This window comes from Colletotrichum paranaense, assembly GCF_030867605.1.
Source record: "Colletotrichum paranaense strain IMI 384185 chromosome Unknown Scaffold_8.1, whole genome shotgun sequence".
NCBI classification, from domain to species: domain Eukaryota; kingdom Fungi; phylum Ascomycota; class Sordariomycetes; order Glomerellales; family Glomerellaceae; genus Colletotrichum; species Colletotrichum paranaense.
This window is the reverse complement of record NW_026848966.1, coordinates 1,992,598-2,012,020: the sequence shown is the minus strand read 5'-3', so window position 1 is coordinate 2,012,020 and position 19,423 is coordinate 1,992,598. Positions and strand designations below refer to the sequence as shown.

At 52.9% G+C, this 19,423-nt stretch overlaps 5 protein-coding genes across 5 annotated transcripts; 2 read left to right on the top strand and 3 right to left on the bottom strand.

Moving 5' to 3' along the window:
• Positions 1 to 1,283: 1,283 nt before the first annotated feature.
• CPAR01_10501 (uncharacterized protein) lies at positions 1,284 to 2,011 on the top strand (the record flags this gene model as incomplete). Its single annotated transcript, XM_060494761.1, has 2 exons — positions 1,284 to 1,433; positions 1,490 to 2,011. 2 exons carry the CDS (start codon positions 1,284 to 1,286, stop codon positions 2,009 to 2,011), a joined length of 672 nt encoding a protein of 223 aa, XP_060346943.1.
• Positions 2,012 to 2,599: 588 nt separating this feature from the next.
• On the bottom strand, positions 2,600 to 3,439 carry CPAR01_10500 (uncharacterized protein; the record flags this gene model as incomplete). Its single annotated transcript, XM_060494760.1, has 1 exon — positions 2,600 to 3,439. The coding sequence occupies one exon, from the start codon at positions 3,437 to 3,439 to the stop codon at positions 2,600 to 2,602; it is 840 nt and encodes a 279-aa protein (XP_060346942.1).
• Positions 3,440 to 5,848: 2,409 nt separating this feature from the next.
• Positions 5,849 to 13,237, bottom strand: CPAR01_10499 (uncharacterized protein; the record flags this gene model as incomplete). The annotated part of the gene is made up of 3 exons (XM_060494759.1): positions 5,849 to 11,125; positions 11,174 to 11,260; positions 11,315 to 13,237. 3 exons carry the CDS (start codon positions 13,235 to 13,237, stop codon positions 5,849 to 5,851), a joined length of 7,287 nt encoding a protein of 2,428 aa, XP_060346941.1.
• An 864-nt stretch (positions 13,238 to 14,101) lies between these two features.
• Positions 14,102 to 15,493, bottom strand: CPAR01_10498 (uncharacterized protein; the record flags this gene model as incomplete). The annotated part of the gene is made up of 2 exons (XM_060494758.1): positions 14,102 to 14,295; positions 14,350 to 15,493. 2 exons carry the CDS (start codon positions 15,491 to 15,493, stop codon positions 14,102 to 14,104), a joined length of 1,338 nt encoding a protein of 445 aa, XP_060346940.1.
• Positions 15,494 to 16,093: 600 nt separating this feature from the next.
• Positions 16,094 to 19,017, top strand: CPAR01_10497 (phosphatidylinositol 3; the record flags this gene model as incomplete). The annotated part of the gene is made up of 4 exons (XM_060494757.1): positions 16,094 to 16,152; positions 16,219 to 16,305; positions 16,352 to 16,453; positions 16,521 to 19,017. 4 exons carry the CDS (start codon positions 16,094 to 16,096, stop codon positions 19,015 to 19,017), a joined length of 2,745 nt encoding a protein of 914 aa, XP_060346939.1.
• Positions 19,018 to 19,423: the final 406 nt, after the last annotated feature.

The following is a 19,423-nucleotide window of genomic DNA, read 5'->3' as shown; positions in this document are numbered from 1 at the left end:
TCCAAAGGGGTCGTGCCGTCCATCTTGGACGGCGGCTGATCATCTAGAGATTCGGTTTCGTCGCAGAAATCATTGCGGCAGTTGAAATATATCTAGTAAAGAAAGCTACGCCTCTATTTATCGACCTCCTTCTTTGTCCAGTTCTCAGCTCTACTTACTGTCCGTGTATTAGGAGGAGAATATTATCGAGGTGTGAGAGGGCAGCTACTGGCCGTGATGCCTGTCATATTGGGTAGCATGGAAATGTATGCAAATCAGAATGATATGCTAAATGCACCAACCCAGAAGATACCTTCTCGGGGACGATGGGGCGAGCTACGAACTCTTCTACGACGAGACCAGCTAGACGTACCCATGGGCAGGTAGTGCCCATGGCGGTGCCTATAAAGCAGTTGCTAAGCTGATGGAGAACTACAAATTGGCCCAGCTGGTTGTGCAACGCATGTGGATCAAGCTTCATGATCCGATCAGTCTAGATGCACCGACTGGGTCCCCCACCGCCGACCTTCATACACCGGCGCCGAAGACCATGATATGCAAAGAAGCCTTAGATTAGGCTTTGCGAAAGGTTGAACACAGCAGGACTTGAACCGAATCAGATGACAGTCGCTATTTGTCGCGGAAGAGCAGCGTGAACTAGTAGAGCTTCCGATGGGTAACCCAGAACTCGTCACAATGTAATAAATATGTGTACGGCATTCCTCTCGCATAGCGTCTCCTTGTCTGTAGATCAAATAGAGAATTACATGCGAAAACTAAGAAGATCCTGTCTAGGACTGGTGTTATCAATCCGCAACGCCAGGCCTATTTTTCATGACATGTCTGCGATCATGTAAACCAACGGAGGTGCACTGCTTGCGATTAATATAACCTTTCGCATTTATATATTGACAAACGTACTTTATTTCTTTAGATTCTGTTCATGATAAATAACCTGCAGTTTAACGAATCGTCAACAAAGTACCCGTCTGCAAAGCCTCCTCAATCGGGAAGTATCTGATCTCCATTCTCCCACGTTCCTTCCCTGCGAACTTCAAGAGTCGCACCTGCCTTCTCATCAGTAGCTCAGGCAACTTCAGCCCCCAGGCTTTCCTTCTACACTTGGAAAACAATTGATCATTCCCTGCTTACTTTTCACCCTCTTCTTCTGCGGCAAAGCGTCCCCACATCTCACTCTCATTCTCATTCTCATTCTCATTCTCATTCTCATTATGCCAGTATCTCACACCTGCTTGCCACAGACCAACCTTTACTCAGAAAACCCAATCGGAAAGGCTTGCAACATGGCCGAAGAGGATCATCGATGGATGATTGAAACCGGCAGGTTGTCGGATTTCAAACTCATCTGTCGGGGAGAAGTGATCAACGTTCACAAGATAATACTCGCCGGCCACTCCCGGCGCTTTGAAACTATTTTCAATGACGATTTCCAGGTTGCCCTATTCCAGTCATCTCTATATGAAGCAATCAGAACTGACACGTCAGATAGCAGAACAAAGATGGCGTGTTGGTTCTTGAAGACGTTGAACCGGAGCTTATGCGTCACCTCCTGGACTACTTCTACCAAGGCACCATTGAATGGAATGTCCCTGAAGCCGATTTAAAACTAAATGTCCGGCTCTGGATCCTCGCCTGTCGACTCAGGGTCAGAACAGTCATGTTGACTGTTGAGAAGCGTATTATGACTGCGCTGGAGTCCTACGAGAGCAAGGTTCGTGTTCTCGTTTTTATCGACAAGGTCTTCACGAACCCAGTCTGTTCCGTGTCTGCTCTGGGATACACCGCTGGCGAGGCTGCCTGGGCTCTATTCCTTGATAAGGAGCGTCCTGAAGCAGCAAACTACGTGAGCTTGGCGTCAAGCAAATACAAAAGGCTGGCGAACATGATGCTCTGGTGGTCTTCTCAATACACCAGCTTCACTCAGAACCGTGGCATAGTCCAGGTGGCCTCTACTGGCCAAGTAAGAGAAGCCATTCTCACCGGGAAACTCACACCAACGTCGAGGACTTGAGATGCCCGATCATGAAGAAACTCCATCTCACGGTTAGGTATCTGTTTCTCACTTTCTTCTCTTCTGATATATTTACTGACTTAGTGAAGCAACAAACCCTGAGGTGAATCATCACAGAGCTGCTCTGTTGCTCACTGGCTCTTGCCAAGCACAAGATGCGCTATGATATGCTCGGAAGGAGGGTTTTGGTCATTCACTGGGGGAGTTTTGGGGCAAGGAGACGAGGCAAGACGAAGAATGTGAGACGCCCATTATCTCTAGCGAGGCATACATTTTACCTTCATTCTTCGTAGTCGCAATTTGCCATCAGTTCAACAAGTCTCAGTGATAGAGGCAGGACAACGATGCGAGCAATCAATAAGAGAACAGCTTCATACAGTTTCACCGACCAGAGTGACTCGTGTTTTTTACCATGCTGTCCATGAATAACATGACATTTGAACACTAAGTCGCGAAATTATACTTGTCATGTGAGTTATTAGATTCTAACGTGGTATCGAGCCAAAGTGAACACAAGCGCCGTCATGCAAACCATGAAATCATCATCCCCTGTCCCCAGTATCAAAAGAAAAGACACTGATTCCTACTTTATTTCTTGGTACCAGCCAGGTGCCACTCAAACACCTTTCTGAATCTCTCCTTTCCATCGCCTTGGATCGTATCTCCATGGCAAGGGATGAGCGTATCAAAGTCCCACGCATCGATCCTCTGGATGCTCTCGTTGAAGCTCGGCCTGTTCTTGCTGCTCATCACGTACCACTGGAAGCGCTTCACCCACTTGACGTCGCCCTCGGTAGTCTGCAGGCCGCCAAACAGCTTGTTCCCGAAGCCGGAGGAAGTGTCGCGCTCGCCTTCGGGCGCCTTGGAGTACTGCTCCCGCGGGGGCAAGTTGAAGAGCAGATCCGCCTGGATGAGGACGCGCTCGGGCTTGAAGTAGAAGACGAGCTCCTTGTTGGCGTGGGCGTCGACGTACTCGTACTCGAAGTCGGCGTCAAACTCGGGGGTGATGGTGGTGCTGCGCTTCTCGGCACCGTCCTTGAAGACGACGAAGAACTCGTCCGACGTGTTGATCTTGGGGTCGCCCGTCTGCTTGGCGCGCTTCTGCGGCAGGCCGTCAGGGCCGATGATCTTGGCCTGCGGGTAGGCGGCCTTGTACTCGGAGATGAAGATGTGGTGCTCCATGTCGGGGGCGATGATGTAGGCGAGGTTGCCGCCCTTTTCGGCGATTTTGGCTTTTACGGCGTCGGTGAGGGCGACGGGGCTGAAGACGGCGAGGGAGCCCGAGGTGAGGCGGACCAGGGTTGCGCGGCCGCCGATTTTGAGGGTGCCGAAGCGGGAGAAGGGGACGGAGAAGGTTGTGATGTTTGGGGTCAGGTCGCGGATGACCATGACGTCTGCCGGGTTTTGGGGGATGAGTTTTGAAGACATTGTGAGGTTGTGAACTTTGTCTTTGGCGGATTTGAGGGGGTTGGTGTGGTTATCTTTGAGTTGCTGCTCTGGCGAGTCGAGGGTGTGTTGGCCCTGGGTTGGTGACTGCGAATTGGTGTTTGTGTTGTTGGTATGAGATGAGGTCCCTCCTGCTGATTCTTGCGCTTGGGAACGAGCTTGTGCGTTATGAGTTGCTGTGAATGCTCTGCGATGGATGCGTGAGGGGTTGAGGGTGCGGGCGTGGGCTGTTATAGCCGGGTATCTTGATAGTCTCTATATGAGGAACGTGATTAGAAATGCGAACGTGCGTGACGAGGTGTGAAGTAGCAAATCTTGAAGCTCTTTATGAGTTGTGTGCTCAGTGAGGAGGGTGATCGACTACCTATATATGAGGTAATGGCGGGCGGCGGGCTGCTGGGATGAGGCAAGTTCACAAGCTAAAAAAGCACATACCATTTCAAATTCGATGTATGTACCTTACGGTAAGGGTCCAAGTCCGAGGGAGACGACGTTCTAGAATTGGGGAGGTGGGAGGGCGCGGGAGTGGGGGATGCCGTCAGCAAATTGGGCTCGCCAGTTTTTTCAAGAGGTGACCTGGGAACGGTTTGATAGGTGATTGGGATGGGTTCCGCGCAGGAGAGAGATCGTCCGGGTGTGGTCGGGAAATGGTGCTGAGTCGGGGGAGAAGACGTTTCATGGAATCCGATGGGGTGGCCGGCGCATGGGAAATGAGGTTCGAATGCCTTGTTCGGGTCGGCCGAGCTTTTTCTTTTCAGCTGTCCTATGAACTTCTTAGGACCAGACCAAACCAGAACTCTTCTTCTATTCTTGTTTCGGCAAGCTTTGCCCTTTGTCTGCCAATCTTTGTTCCGCTTTCTGGTTGTGTCTTGCTGTATCCGTAGACCCTCAATCTCAATGTGTAATTGATGTCGACTGACGATCAGCCTCTGGCTGTAGCGAAAAGTCTCTGTACAAACAATTTGAATTGACATGCGAATGCGAATATATCAAATTGGTGTTCGATGGGTGGTCAGTTGGGTCTCCGGACCAGCCGCGGCGGGTGCTTCTGCAGGTTGCTGTCAGTCAGAACGTTGTTTCCCACCACAGCCCACTGACAGGCGCTGGGCGTGCCCCCCCCAAGTCATGACATCACTGGCTGGGTGGTGTGAGGTGGAACCGCATCAGAGTGACATCTTCCATTGCGCCCTACACTAACTGACACTGCCGCGCTGTTAGTAAGCCAGGCGCCAGCAGCCATCTGTAATAGCATAATAGTGTCTTTTGCTAAGCCCAAGCTCCAATTCCAGATAAGAGCTCGATATTACTCTGCTTGGTATCTCGCGGCCGAGGTAGAATCGGGGACGGCGGATCGTAGACGCCGTTCAAGGCCCCGAACGAATGGAGTTCGATGTGCTGGTCCGCTGATGCAGCAAGTGCCGGGCCGGGTGACGGGATCCTCCTTCCTAGTTCCTTCACTTAACTTGCCTGTCTTGGTAATCCAAAACGTTCTCCAGCTGCCAGCATGCAGGCGCGCTTGTGGTTCCGCGAAACATTTCCTCCGATTCCTTTCCTTTTTTATGGGAACCGGGGAGACGAGTCGTTCCGTTGCAGAGCAAGAGGTGCAAAACAGAACAGGTACGGGGCCGAGGCACAGACGCCGGACTAGACCGAAAGTGGGAATCTTCTGGAGAGCGGGGCGCCCGGGGCGCTAGGCCCTTTTCCGCCCCGTAAAGTGCGGCTTCTTTCCATCTTTTCTTCTCTCTTTTGCAGATAACATGGTGGCCCAGGGTCCCGGGACGGAACTGGAAATTGGACGTGAATGACACGACATGGGCCTGGTTCCCCGAATTCCAAATCATGCGTCGCAGAGCTGAGCGGAGGTCATCGTCAGTTTGTTCAATGGTCACTCGCTGGTCGGTTCAGCCAGTCACGCAAAGCCCTTTCGTTCTCGTTTTCTGTCAAGACCTTGTCAAGAGCGGGCACACGGATCGTCAACTGGTAAATGATGCCATGGTTCTCAAAATCTCTTTGCCTTTGCTATTTCCCAAAACAGTATTCATCCGTACAACCAGTGAACCAATGCTCTCGACTCAATCATGAGGTAAGCAAATACAACAAGTCACAGAAAGTTCCCGACACCGTTGAACTCCGTGGAACCCTAAACCGACGATCCGAACAATTGCTCCATGCAGACTTCCCGGACATGCACACGCAACACCGTTTATCGTTTGCCCATCATCAGACGAAAAGCTTCTACCACACGCAACTTTGCTCACTGCCAAAAATCTCCGTCTACTGACAGATACCCCGCCAAGACGCTTCCGAGGGATACCCTCTCATCTGCCGTCCTCCGCCTCCCGCGCCTTCCACGGGCACAAACTTTCACGCATTTCTTTTCTCCTCCAAACCTCAAAGTCCCCTCCTGATGCCCGCCGCCCCATCGTCAGTAGTAACAGGCGCAAGAGGCTCTGTCGTAGAGAACCCAGAAAGCCGCATGTCGATCCCGTCGAGACCCCACCACCTGGACCGTTCCGGATGCAGAGCCCTCTCGACATAGTACGCCCTCGTGTACCCGTTGGCCATATCGTAGACCTTCTGCACGGCCCACGTCGCCATGAGCGCCTGGTACAAGTAGTAGAACCAGTATAAGATGATCGCGTCCTTGATCGCCAGCGCCACGAGCTTGGGCGACGGAGTCGTTGGCGGACCCGGCCTCCAGCGCCTGCCGGGTAGGTAGTAGACGGCCGAGTAAAGGCTCCCGGCGACCAGCCAGTAAAGCGTCTGCTTCCACGCGACCCCGTGAATGCGTATGCAGCTCCAGAAGGCGAGGAGGAGGCGCGCGAGGTAGCTCAGGCGCGGGTTCTCGATTCGATTTCTCGTGTCGCTGTCCATGTGCAGGAGGCCGGCCAGTCGCACCAGGAGAAGGCCGTCGTCTTCGGGGACCTCCGCCGTCTCTGTTCCGGAGGCGGATTCGGCGGTCGTTTGGCTTGCGGCGCTCATCATGTTGGCTTTACGACCACAGCAGCGTCTGTATTTGGCGTAAAACGTGACGAGGTCGTGGATGACTTCTTGTCTAGCAGCTATCGGCCTGCCTGCTGTATCGCAGGCACCAAGGCAGGGACAGCCACACATCCTGCCGCTTCCTGTCTGCTTCTTGCCGGCTTCTCGAGGACCGCTGCTGGAACCTTCACCGTGGTTGTCATCATCATCGTCGCCGTCGTCGGGATCACCATCAGGACCACCGGGTGCGCCTGCGCGCTGTTTCCCCTTATCCTTCTTATCTTCCTTAGGCTCTTCTCCAGATGTCCCCTCTTCAGTAGCCTTCAAGTTATCCTCATCTTGGTCAATCATCAAATCCACGTTGACACGAGCTTGCTCCTGCAGCTGCTTCTCCATCAGTGCCATCCTCTTCTTGGCATGTTGGAGCTGCATTCTCTCGGCCTCCAACTCCGTCTCGCACAACCTGAGTCGCTGCCTCTGAGAAGCCAAGATCTCTCTCAACTTGGACTGCTGAAGCTTCATAGAAGCGTCTCGTTTAGCCAGCCGGTCGTCAAAATCTCGCTTTTGCTGGCGGACTTGTCGGTCGTTGAGATCTCGCAGGTTCTTCGACTGCCTCTCGTACTCCTTCATTGCGTCAACGAACTCCTGCTCTCGCTCCGACTCCGCCTCAAGTGGGAAGTCTTCGATTTCTTGGTAGTCGGGGACGTCCAGATGTAGAGCGTTGGTGATGCGCTGTCGCATCCGGGCCAACTTCTGTGCGTCGGTTCCCGATGTACCCGCCGTGACGTCCAGAGCCCGTTCCATGTCGGTCGCCAACGTCCTGCCTCTGTCTACCAACTTTTCGTTGGCCCTCCGCAGCTGGCGGATTTCTTCTTGCAGGTCCTTAATGGTTTCGACGGTACCATCGAATACGGCGCTCTTCGTCGACTGCTCCTCGGCAAGCTTCTTCTCCAGCTTCGCGATCTCGCGTTTCAACTTTTCAGTTTCCTTCTTTTGCTCTTCGTAGTAGTACACCGTCTCACGGATCTCCTTGTCCACGCCGTCATCAATGGCCTGTTTCTTGTCTTTTTCTAGCTTGCTAATAGTCTCTTTCAGCTTTTCGTTCATATTCTCCAAAGTCGATGCGCGGGCATCTGCAGCAAATTGCTTGAGCCTCTCGTCGTTTTGTCGCTTCGCGGCTATCTGTTTAAAATCTTCGAGCTTCTCTTCCAAGCTTTTGTTCTCTTTCTTGAGTCGCTGCGCCTCTTCTGCGAGCTCATTGTCAGACCGGCCTACGAACTCGTTGACCTCCCTCGCCTTGAGGGCGGTAATTGTCGCGTTGGCCTTTTCGAGCATGATCTTGAGCTGTCGGGCTCTGCTGCGCAGGAACTCGTAGTTTTGAGAGTTGATGCCGTCGTGGATGAGGCCCTCGATGGCATAGTTGAGACGCTCAAGATTGCTTTGGACATTCTCACAACTCATGGACCAATCATTCAGGGGGTCCCAGATGCTTCTCGGGAGGTAGGAGGGTAGGATTCGATCCGTTGTGGGAAAATTGAAGAAATCACTTGATGCCTGCGAGGAAATTTCGGTTACGAGGTCGTCAAAGGCGTTGTGACTCTGGAATGCCCGCCGAGACTCGTCGTTTTGGCTGTCCGGGCTGGCTGGCTGCGCGGCAGTAGACGATGGTCCCGCCTGAGAAGATCCTGGGCCTCCTTGATCCGCGGGTGCGCTGGGGAGCGGATGTGCAGAAACGCCGGAAGGCGTCGGTCCTGGCTGGTTACGGACGGGATCATCGGCGACTTGCAGATTCAGCGTGGCCTCCATGATGGCATTTCGAGCGTACATGCAAGCACGTTGCTCCCGATATGTTTGTGTCAATATTTCTCGGATGGCATATACGCGTGCCTCCCAAGGAGTCCGCTTGGGTGACCCATACTGATCGATGTCTCCATCGACGGTGCTGTCGCCCGAACTTCCTGGATCGCCGTCGTCCGGGAATCTGTAAGCCTTCTTCTTCCCGCTCCACTTGTCCAGGTCCTCTGATGAACGATTCAATGAAAGGTCCGGGGGCAGTGGAGGTTCGGCGACGTTCGGCTGGGTGCCGGCGGCTGAGCTTGGCCCGGCGACGGTGGCCTCCGAGCCAGCCAGGTCTCTGACGGCTTGTCCCACGGCCCTCCGTTCTCGTTGGAGCTGCCGGGCTGGCTCGCGCGGGTTGCCGAGATCTTGGTATAGCCGGTTGAAAATCCCTCCGTAATGAGCGATGTTCCTGCGCAATATCCTCCCCTCTTGCGCTAGGGTTGCACCGGCCTCATCCCTCATCCTCTCCAATGCGACAATGGCTTTGCGGAGTTTCTTTGGATCGTCACCGGGGTCCGGTCCGTCTATATCAAAATCATCATCGTCGCCGCCAGAAGGAGTTTCGCTACTGCTGGCAGTCACCCAGTCGCCAGCCTCGGACTGATGAGGTTGGCTGTCACCATCACTCCCGCCGGCGTTGTTTCCGCCGCTATTCTCGTTGGCTGTCGCGTTGGCTATCGTGTTGGCCGCCGTGGTGGCCGCCCTGACCTCGATCCGCTCGAGCCTCTCTTTGTACATGTGAATCTTTTGCGCGAATTCGTACAGCTCGTCCGGGTAGTTCTCAATGTTGGTCTCAAAAAAGTGTCTTTTCTGCAAGCCTAGTTCGTACATCTTAGTACGAGCTTCGTTGAAGGCGTCACGAAGCTCTACTAGGCGGTCAACCTCGTACTCGTCAGGATTTTCTGGTAGCTCCATTTTCCCAAGTGTGTCGCACAGCCTCTTGAAGAAGGAATCAAGTTTGTCAGCGGTGGCCGACTGCTTTCGTATCAGGCTCTTGAATGCATCTTGGAACTGCTGGTGCATGGCTCTAAATTCAGGAGGGGGGCTTTGGGTGCCTGATGTCGTCCCCAAAGTCCCCTCGATGGGCGGTTGATGATCGGGGTTCCGCGTCGAGCTCTCGACCGGCGGCGCGTAGTGAGTCTGCGTGCCCTGGTGAGAGATCATGATCCCGCTCGGCACGGCCGTGCCCGACAAGACCCGTGTCAAGCCTTCGTTCTCGCTCGTCAGAGCGAGGACTTGTCTTTCGAGTCCAGCCGACTCCCTCCGGTGGTCCTCTTCCAGATTCTGGATCTTGAGTTCGAGGGCATCCACCGTCTTCTGATGTTCATCTTTGATCTTAGCTAGATCAGCATTCTCGTCAGGCGCTTGGTTCCGACTCTCTAGTTGTTGAACTCTGAGCTTGAGCTCCTCTATTGTTTTCTGTTGAGCTTCGATTTCTGTCGGATCAGCACCCTCGCCAGCAGCTGAATTGCGGCTCTCCAGGTCGCGGATCTTGGACTCGAGGCCATCCACCACTTCCTGGTGCGTAGCTTTGGTCCTCTCCAGCTCAGTCTCGCCCACCTCGGCTCTCCTCTTCAAGGGTCGAATCTCGTTCTCCAACCTCTCGACGGTTTTCTTGTGCTCCGCCATCCACTCTTCTCGCAATTCCTTGTCTTTCTCAACTAGCTTGCCTTTGATCATGTTTTCGAGGTGGTCGACACCCTCTTGCTCCACTATGAGACGCCTCTTCAGCTCACTGTCGTATCTTTGATTTGCAAAGCTCCATTTATTCCGGAATTCGACCACCTTCTCTTCAACTGTGCGTACTTCCGCATTGAGGCGCTCGCCGTGTTCGTGGCATTCGTCGAGAGCCTTCTGCTTCGCCTTCAACTCCTCCATCTTTTCCCCGAGCAAAAGATCATTTTCTCGTATTTTCCCATCCTTGTGTCGAATTTCTTCGTCCTTGCGTTTGATCTCCTCAATCTTCTTCCTCATCTCCTGCTCGATTTCTCGTAGTTGTTCCAGGAGCCTGACGTTTTGTTCTGCAATTTCGTCCGCAGAATCCATGTACGTCTTGAGATCCTCCTTCAATGCGTCTCTCTGTTGGGATAATTCCACCTTTTCTTCCTGGAGCTGATCCCTCTCAAGAGCCAGGCTGTTTCTTTCCTCCCGAAGATTCTTGGCATCCTCATCGAGGCTTGCCACCATCTGTTGGATCTCTTGCAGATCTCTGCGGCTCGCTGCCTGCTCGCTTTCCGCTTTGTCCACGCGGTCTATCAGGTCGGCCACCAGCTGGAGGTGTTCTCCCGAGTCGTCCAGCGAGCTCGCACCTGTGCTCGATCCGTCCGCTGTGGCAGCCTCTTGTGCCATCTTTTCTTGCGCCAACTTTTCTCGCGCGCAGGCGTACATAGCCTTGGCCTCAGCTTTTCCCAGTCTGTCGTGGACAGCGCTTAATTGCCCCTTGAGCTGCTCAGAGACCTGCGACATGAACTCTTCCCTCCTCTGGGACCTCTTGAGCTCCTTTGTTCGTTGCTGGAGCAAAACTTCCAGGTTCTTGATCTTCTCGTCGGCTTCCTTACGATTGGTCTCGAAGTCTTGTTCGTCGCGCGCTTGGATAGCAGATGGTCTGTTTGCTTCTCCCTTCGTTCGTTCAGCATTAGATTCGTGCTCCTCGATGGTCTGCTCCAACACCCGAGCGCTTGCTTTGAGCTCCGCAATCTCATCAACAAGCTTCTTGGCCTCATCTTTGAGGTCTTTTATCTCCTTGTCGGCTTCCTTACGAGGATGCTGGCACTCATCCAATGCGACTTTGGTATTGCGTAGCTCAAGGGACACGTCCCCTTGGCCAACCTTGCTTCCCTGGGACCCCTGAGTACTGGTCAGTATCGCCTCAAGAATGGAGCTGCTTGAACTCACTGCCGAAGAAATTCTATCGAGTCTGCTGAGTTCATCCTCGATTGTCTGTAGTGTGCGATCGGGGCTACCCTGGTTCTCTTCCGATTCCTATGAATCCAATTAGTAATTCCATCCAATCTTGCGAGGTTCGATTCAGCTTACCGCGGAGGACTGGCTGTTGAATTCTCCAAGCTCCTTCGCGAGATTAAGCCTCTCTTCAGGCTCGCTCTCGGTCTGCGATTCTTCACATTTCGAAGCCACCGCCCCTGAAGTCCGCTTGGGAGGCGAGAACAAATCATCAGAAAATGACTGCGAAGGCTTTTCATCGGAAAGCACGACGGCATGAGGGTATCTACGGAAGCCGTCGTTGCCGTCGCACACCAAGTCCGCTAGCCTAGCTTCCTCTTCCCGCCAGTTGCTGTACAGGTTGCTGGCGGCATCGTCCATGGCGAGGCCGTAGAAACCGACAACCTCTCCGATGATGTCCCGCATATCGTCCATGGGAACGTCTTGCTTCAGTGCCTCGTCGCGTTCCGTCTCTGCCTGGGCTAGTCGCATCTCCAAGTCTGAGACCTCGCCCCTCGCATTGTCGACGAGCTTGCGATATTCGGCAAGGGGAACATTCTCGTGGTCGACGGTGAAAGTCATGTTTTCCACCTCGATTTGGGCTTGGGAGACTTTCCTGGTCTGGTCCGTCAATTGTTTCCGAAGGCTCTCTACCGTGGCTAGCGCTTCCTTGACTTGCTTTTGGTGGTCAACCAACTGCTTTTCCATATAAGAAACGTCCTCTTCGTGCCGCTTCTCCTTCGCCTGCCACACGCCCTTCTCTTCTTCAAGTTTGCGCTCCGCTGTCGCCCTGGCTGACCTTTCGGCATTGAGCTGATCACGCAGCTTAGAGATGGTACTCTTAAGCTCTTCCTCGTTCACTGGAGGAGCCATTTGTTGGATGCGCAATTGAACTTCATTGAGCTCTGCTGTGCGGTGCTGGAGTGCAATCTCCTTCTCGTTGCACTCATTCTGAGCTGTCTTGAGCTGGTTTTGCTTTGCTTCCAGGCTCGACTTGAGTTTGTCTCGCTCGTTAATACACTTCGTGAACTGCACCTCGAGGTCTCGTGCCTTTTGCTCAAGTGGGCCAAGTTCGCCAAGTTTGTCAGTTTGCGTTGCCACGATCTGTTGCAATGCGGTCTTTTCCCCCTCAAGCTGCGCGTGTGCTTGCGTCGAGGCCTCAAGTTTTGAACTCTCGATCTGAAGCTTCTCTTGCCACGTACTGCATTCTTCGGAGACCTTTGAGGCAAAATTCTTCAAGAGTTGCTCGCATGTTATGGGCACCGGCTCCTTGTTGACTAGATGAAGAATGCCGTGTGATTCCGCGAGGCCTCTTAGATAGTTTCTCACATCCTCGAGCCCTTTCGACTCAGTCGACTCAATTAGCTCCGCAGTTGGTGCTGGATTGCTCGATTGAGTTTCCTCGCCTTCTTGTTTGGCCAGCGGAGTCGACTCGGAGGTGGTTGGAGCCGGACTCTTCGGGCGGCTTGTCTGCCTTGCTTGCTGAACGGGAATAGTGCCCCTGGAAACGCCGGGGTTGCGACGCCTGCCCCTGGATACTGAACCATCGCGCCGGGAGACGCTTGAGCTTCCGGAGGCTGAATCTGACAGCACTCCTTCGTCTAGACCTCGACTTACTGGAAGCCCTGCTTCGCCTGCAGGACGACCAGAAGACACATCCTGTATGGCTGATACAGGCGTAGCTGGTGTTGGGAGATCATCCCGCGAAGGGCTTGCCACGCTCCGCATATCCAACTTCGCTCCAGTGGCACCCTTCCCAGCCAAAGCGGCCCAGGAGACTCTGGAAGGATTTGCTGTGTTTGACGAGTCACCGCGAGGCGCTGATGATGTGGACGCCCTGCTTCCACTTCGCTGTTGCTCTCCATTTGCTGGAGGTTGTCCGGAGCCCTGGTCCGATGAAGCCCGCACATCTAGCTCATCTTTCGCAGATGTTGCTGTAGTTGGAGGTTCCTCCCGAGAAATCGTTCGACCTCGGGTCACCTCACTCTCGGGAACCTCATCGCCCATCTCCCCAGCCATCTCTCTCGGTGCCAAGTATGTCAGTTTTCAAGCAAGGTGTACTTACAAATTCTCTCATATGATCTATGATGTAAAACAGCAAGGAAAACAAGATAGAGAAAGATAAGAAGAGGAATGAAAACAACAAAAGCTGCCCAAAGGTCTTTGATCTATGCGGACACGCCGTACTTATGCCATAGGTTGTCTTTGGGATGGCGAACATTGAGTTGGCCTTGAGGAGTCCCGAAGTAGGAAGCATACTCGGAGTCATTCCATCGACATGATACAAGCATTCGACTTCTAGGGAGGAGCAGATTCTCCCAAATCGAGGGAGATGATAATGCGTCCGTTTGCGGATCAGACTGCCCTGGTCAGTGCAACTCCCATTCAACTCTCAACAAAGCTTACAAACCGGAATCTGGAAATAACAAGCCAAAGGCTCAATGTTGAATAAGGGAGCGTGGACCAACAATGAGTACTCTGGAGTTGGTCAAAGACTTGCGGACGTGCACATCCCTTGGAATCTTAGACTGTCTTTGTGGCCGGTTCCCCTACCTCGTCTTCGCCTCAATGACCTCTTGGTACCTTACCTTATGACATAACACAAGGTTAGCAAGCCCGTTCTGAAGTTTCGGCAAGTCGGGGACGGCCCAGAGCGTGATGCTGCGGAGGGCGTCAGCTGCCCCATTAATTCATTGCTAGGTAGGTCAAACAACTCCCCCATACTGGCGTCCTTGAGAATATTCCTCCAATCCTCCGTTCTGTAAAACCTCCCACAAAACTCCATTGCAACATTTTGACCTGGTATTCTATATCGTCCTGCACCAGTGAACGACGGAACTAAGATGCTATGCCGAAACGCCAAATACGCCGTTTTGTCTTCCTCTAACTGTACCATCCCCTGGCACCGGGACCTTGCGCTGTTGCTTCTTTCCGATGGGTGATCATCGGCTCCTTAATCTCAAATGTGTCAATGATATCTTGCCATGTTTGCATGTCCATGGAAAAGATTGCTTGCTGCTTCGCTGTCTCACGCTTGACTGTGCCGTCCTCGTTTGCGTCTCCATTGCTGATGGGATCTGAAGTCCAGTCAGTACAATCAATGTCACATGTTCAGATGATGACCGGCTTACTGAGAGAGGGATACTCGTCGCTGTCAAACTCGATGCCAACCTTTCCATCACGAATGAGGAAACTGACGTAGAACATATTTTCCACCGTTTGGCCAAAGGACTTGGGGTTGACAACGAAACGAAGTAGGTCAACACCGCCTGTATCCCGTAGACCGTACTTCTGCATGAGTTGAATCTGCTCGGCGTCGTCCATTTCGGTGTTTTCGAATATTTCAGAGAGCTCCGTTTGAATGCTGCTTTGCACCTTGTCCAGCTGCTTCAGAATCTTACCGCAGATAGCGGTCAAATCATTCTCCTTCTTGGCAAGGTCCTCGACATTCAACACCTCGGGTCTTGTCTCTTCCAGGTTATTGGGTCTGAAGGGGGCGGTGCGCTTCGAGATCTTGCGTACTTTCTTCTCAACGGACAAGGGACCAAGGAGAAAGCCGGGCAAGGCTGGCCGACGAACATTTGGTAAGGAAGCGAAGCGTCCGAGATGGCTCCAGTTGAAGGCCTCGTCGTTCCCTTCATCCTCATCATCGCGTGTATTGTTATTGGTGCGGCGTCTCCGTCTTTGTGTACCGGATAGCTCTGGCGCCTCGTCGTCTGCGATTCCACCGGCTTGCCGCATGTAGGTGCAGCACTTGGAGACGAACTCATCCACATCGACACCCTCGGTGGAGCTTCCCTGCATCAACCTCACGGTTTTGCGGTACGACATATCGACGGCGCTGACAAGCAGGCGAGAGTCTATTGTCGCCTCCGTAGTTTGCTTCACACCCCTAGCAACGCGCTGAGCCATCATCAAGGTATCCTTCAGACCCGTTGAGCCTGGCAGCATGTACTCTTCCATGTTTTCGTTGATGCCCTTATGAAGGTCTCGGAGCTTTCGTTGGATTTCTCGACGTTCTTCCATTGGTTGGTCTGGGTCATAGATGTCCGAGTCGTATTCTTCTTCTTCTTCTTCTTCTTCTCTCTCAACGGAGCGCGTAGCTCGGCGACGTGCGGCATGACCCCCATTTTCCGTGTCTGTACGTTTCCGCTTGCCAATGGAGACATCGCGGCCTTTGCCTTTGTCTCTCGCGGCGAGATGACCGCGCGCAGGACGGGGCGCATCATCTTCGCTCGACTCGGGGGAGGACGAGCCTCCAACTCTCGCCGGCATTCTCGATGTTAACCGGTTTGCTTGTTGAGGAGTTGCTGTGTGTTCGGTGTTATGGTGGTCGAGGATGTTGGCTTGATATGAGGCAGGGCCTGGCGTAGAACCAAAGAGTGCGCCTTCTGCACGATGTTCGATGACGAGTTCGGGTGGTTGTGCAGGATCTCACGCGTGAATTTGCGACTGGGCATGGAAGACGCGACAGGCACTTCCCAGGCGACCCTTCCACTCAACGCGCTCCAACAATCGTTATCGCACCCATACGTGCGTGGGGTGAATGTGGCTGAGGATGACAGGCTTATCGATAAGATATAGGTAGGTCTGGAGACATGTGGCTGAGGCGGGGGTCGCAGACGACAGAAATCCACAGCTTGCTAGCCCATGCTGGGATGTACTGCCTAATGCACTCCACTGGAGCTTCCCACAGTCAGCTGCCGCCTACCAGTGCTTATCCAGTCTGGTGCAGTCAGTGACCTCAACCTGCGCTACCTACCCACAAACACATGCAACTGCTGTCTGTCGCATTCGCCGAACGACATTCTGCAACTTGCCTACTTCATTGCATGATGGAATCATAATCTCTTCGTACGAGCTCCTATCCTCACAATGGAGCCATTTTCATTTGCCAGCTCCGAGTCTCTAGACTATCCAGTCAGCATCCGCATGTATGCGCCCAGCTCCTGCGTCGTTCCCAACCCGGATAATGCGCGTGACTGACGCTACCGTGATAGTATTAATCTAGAGGGCGACGAAACACCATTTCTGCATTCCACTTTATTGGAAAAGGCCGAGCTGAGACATATCGGCTCTAACACAAGGTAACACCTTTCGTACGGCTGCTGGTCGCCTTCGCTAACTTGCTAGCTCGCACTCCGACCTCTACGTCACCGTGCAAGTATGGGCCGGCTCGAAGCCGTTGACAGTACCTATCCAGACGGCATACAAATCGTTTCGCAATGAGAGGAGGTAAGTCGCGTCCCTTACGTCTGGTGGATGATCCTGGGAAAAGACCTCTGACGCGGAGCGCGCGTAGATGGAACGAGTGGCTCACTCTGCCGATCAACTACAAAACCCTCCCTCTAAACTCTTGCTTAGCCATCACATTATGGGACTCATCACCAGCTGGTGGAAAACAAGCGAGAGGCCATGCGATCCCCTTCGGCGGCACAACGCTCCCACTGTTCGACCGAGACAATCAGGTGCAGAAGGGCCGGCAGAAATGCATGGTCCACCGACACAAGAACGCCGATGGGAATGACAATACCACTACGCCTGCGGTTCCGCGGAAGAAACGGGACGGCTCGAGGAAAGGAGCCACTCCAACGGTAGATAAGGATGCTGAAGAGCTGGAGCGCATGGAGAAGCTTTTCAAGAAACACGAAATGGGCGAGATACCTAGAGTCGACTGGCTTGATCAGCTTGTCTTCCGTGGCTTTGAAAAGCGCGGACTACAATCGGCAAAAGCATCACTCAAGACTATGCAACGCCAGAGGACGACAAATGGAGATGCATCGACCGAAAAGGAGGGAACCTCAGACGACAAGGGTATTGTGAACACCGAATCCCATCCTGGGTTTTCCAAGTTCCAGCTCAACGTGGAGTTGCCGCGATTCGACTTCCCAGTTGTATTTGCGGACCTAGAATATGATCCTCCGCCGATTTCGGCGCTTCAGCATGTGTCTGCTTCTCAGTCTAACGTAATGTTGAAGCCGCCGCCCGAAGTGCAGTTTGGTCCTGGTATCGACGCGCTTGACGATTCAGCTGGGAGTCGATTGATGAAGGTTTATGACCCTGAGGTTGGTGCTCGCGACAATCCAGCCGAAAGCAAGCACAGAAGGCTTGTCAGAAGTCAGCATCGCCACGGGGTTCTCGACAAGGATCTCAAACCAAATGCCAAGGTCCGAGATGAGCTGAATCTCATCATGTCGTATTCGCCAACGCACACGTTAACCCCGGAGGAGAAGGATTTAATCTGGAAATTCCGCTATCATCTCACTCGAGACAAACGGGCTGTTACCAAGTTTGTGAAATCAGTCAACTGGCAGGATCAAAGCGAAGCCAAGCAGGCAGTGCAAGTCTTGGGACGCTGGACCGAAATCGACGTCGACGATGCTTTAGAGTTGCTTGGCCCCACCTTCGACAACCAAGCTGTTCGAGCGTATGCTGTGGAAAGACTACGTAAGGCGGATGATCATGAGCTGCTCCTTTATCTGCTGCAATTGGTGCAAGCCTTGAAATACGAGCATATCCAGGCCGACTCTTCCCAGGAGGCCATTCATGATTCGTCTCTGGCTCAATTCTTGATATCCCGAGCAGCCGGTAACTTCCTTCTTGGCAACTACTTCCATTGGTACCTGATGGTCGAATGCGACGATCACAGCCCAGAGCAGGGATTGGATAACCGCAACATCTACCGAAAGGTGGCCTACGACTTCATGACTGAACTAGTGAAGCAACCGGATGGAGTCGAATCGAGAAAAACACTCCTGAGACAGGCTGAGTTGATTGCCATCTTGTCCAAGATTTCTGGGGAAGTCAAAACGTCACACGAATCCATCGCCAAAAAGACTGACCGCGTCAAACACTTCTTGGCAGATCCAAAGAATGAAATTCTGACAATTGACCCGCCATTGCCTTTGCCGCTCGACCCTACTATGCTAGTGGTCGGGGTGGTACCTGACGAGACGACGGTCTTTAAGTCATCTCTTTGCCCAATCAAGGTCACCTTCAAAACCAGCACCGGCAAGAAGTATCCCATCATCTTCAAGACTGGTGACGACCTGCGCCAGGACCAGTTGGTCATTCAGATCATTACTCTCATGGACCAACTACTGCAGAAAGAAAATTTGGATTTGAAGCTGTCTCCCTACAAAATTCTGGCTACCAGCACAACAGCAGGCGCTTCTCAATTTGTTCCATCCGTCAGCTTCCAAAGCATTGCTTCGAAATTCAGAAACAACCCAGCACTGACCTACTTGAAATCCAACAACCCAGACGACCGGCAACCCCTAGGTCTACGTCAAGAAACTCTGGACACCTATATCAAGTCTTGCGCAGGATACTGCGTGATTACCTACATTCTAGGCGTCGGCGATCGGCATCTGGATAACCTTCTCCTCGCCCCGGACGGCCATTTCTTCCACGCCGACTTTGGATTCATTCTTGGCCGAGATCCAAAGCCATTTGCACCGGTCATGAAGCTCTCAAAGGAAATGGTCGACTGTATGGGCGGAGTCAACTCAGAGCACTTCAAACAGTTCAAGCAGTACTGCTTCCTGGCATACACTGCTTTGCGTAAATCCTCCAATCTTATTCTCAACTTGTTTAGCTTGATGGTGGACGCGAACATTCCTGACATTCGACTTGAGCCTGACAAGGCGGTGCTGAAGGTTCGTGAACGATTTCACCTGGAACTTACAGAGGAGGAATCAATGCTGTTCTTCGAGAGGATCATCGAAGACACTCTCGGAGCCATTGCTCCGGTTGTCATTGACAAGCTGCATGAGCTCGTGCAGGCTTTCCGAAACTGAGGGATGGTTGTCAGGCTTGGAGGCTCCGTATGCATTAGAGTTTGAGATCATAATGGACAGCAACAACAACGTTGGCGAGTACCAAGAAACCACAGTAGTCTCATGGACACACCCGATTATTATCCTTTACTTTGGGGCCCAAGCCTGCTCATCGGAGATACCGGGTACCTCGCTGCTGATATCTTGACTGAGTCCTTGCCGCAATGTGAGCAGATTTGGAAAACCCGTGGCCTTCCCACCAAGAAAAAGAAATGCTATGGAAGCCATCAGATTCCTAGCGGAATACATGGTGATGTATGTATGAGGCTCTATGGGCGATTTGTATATGTCGTATAAGGACCGTAGAGGCGCACGGCTTGATTCGCAACAGTCCAACTCTACCTCGCAACGGGTTGAGAACTATAGT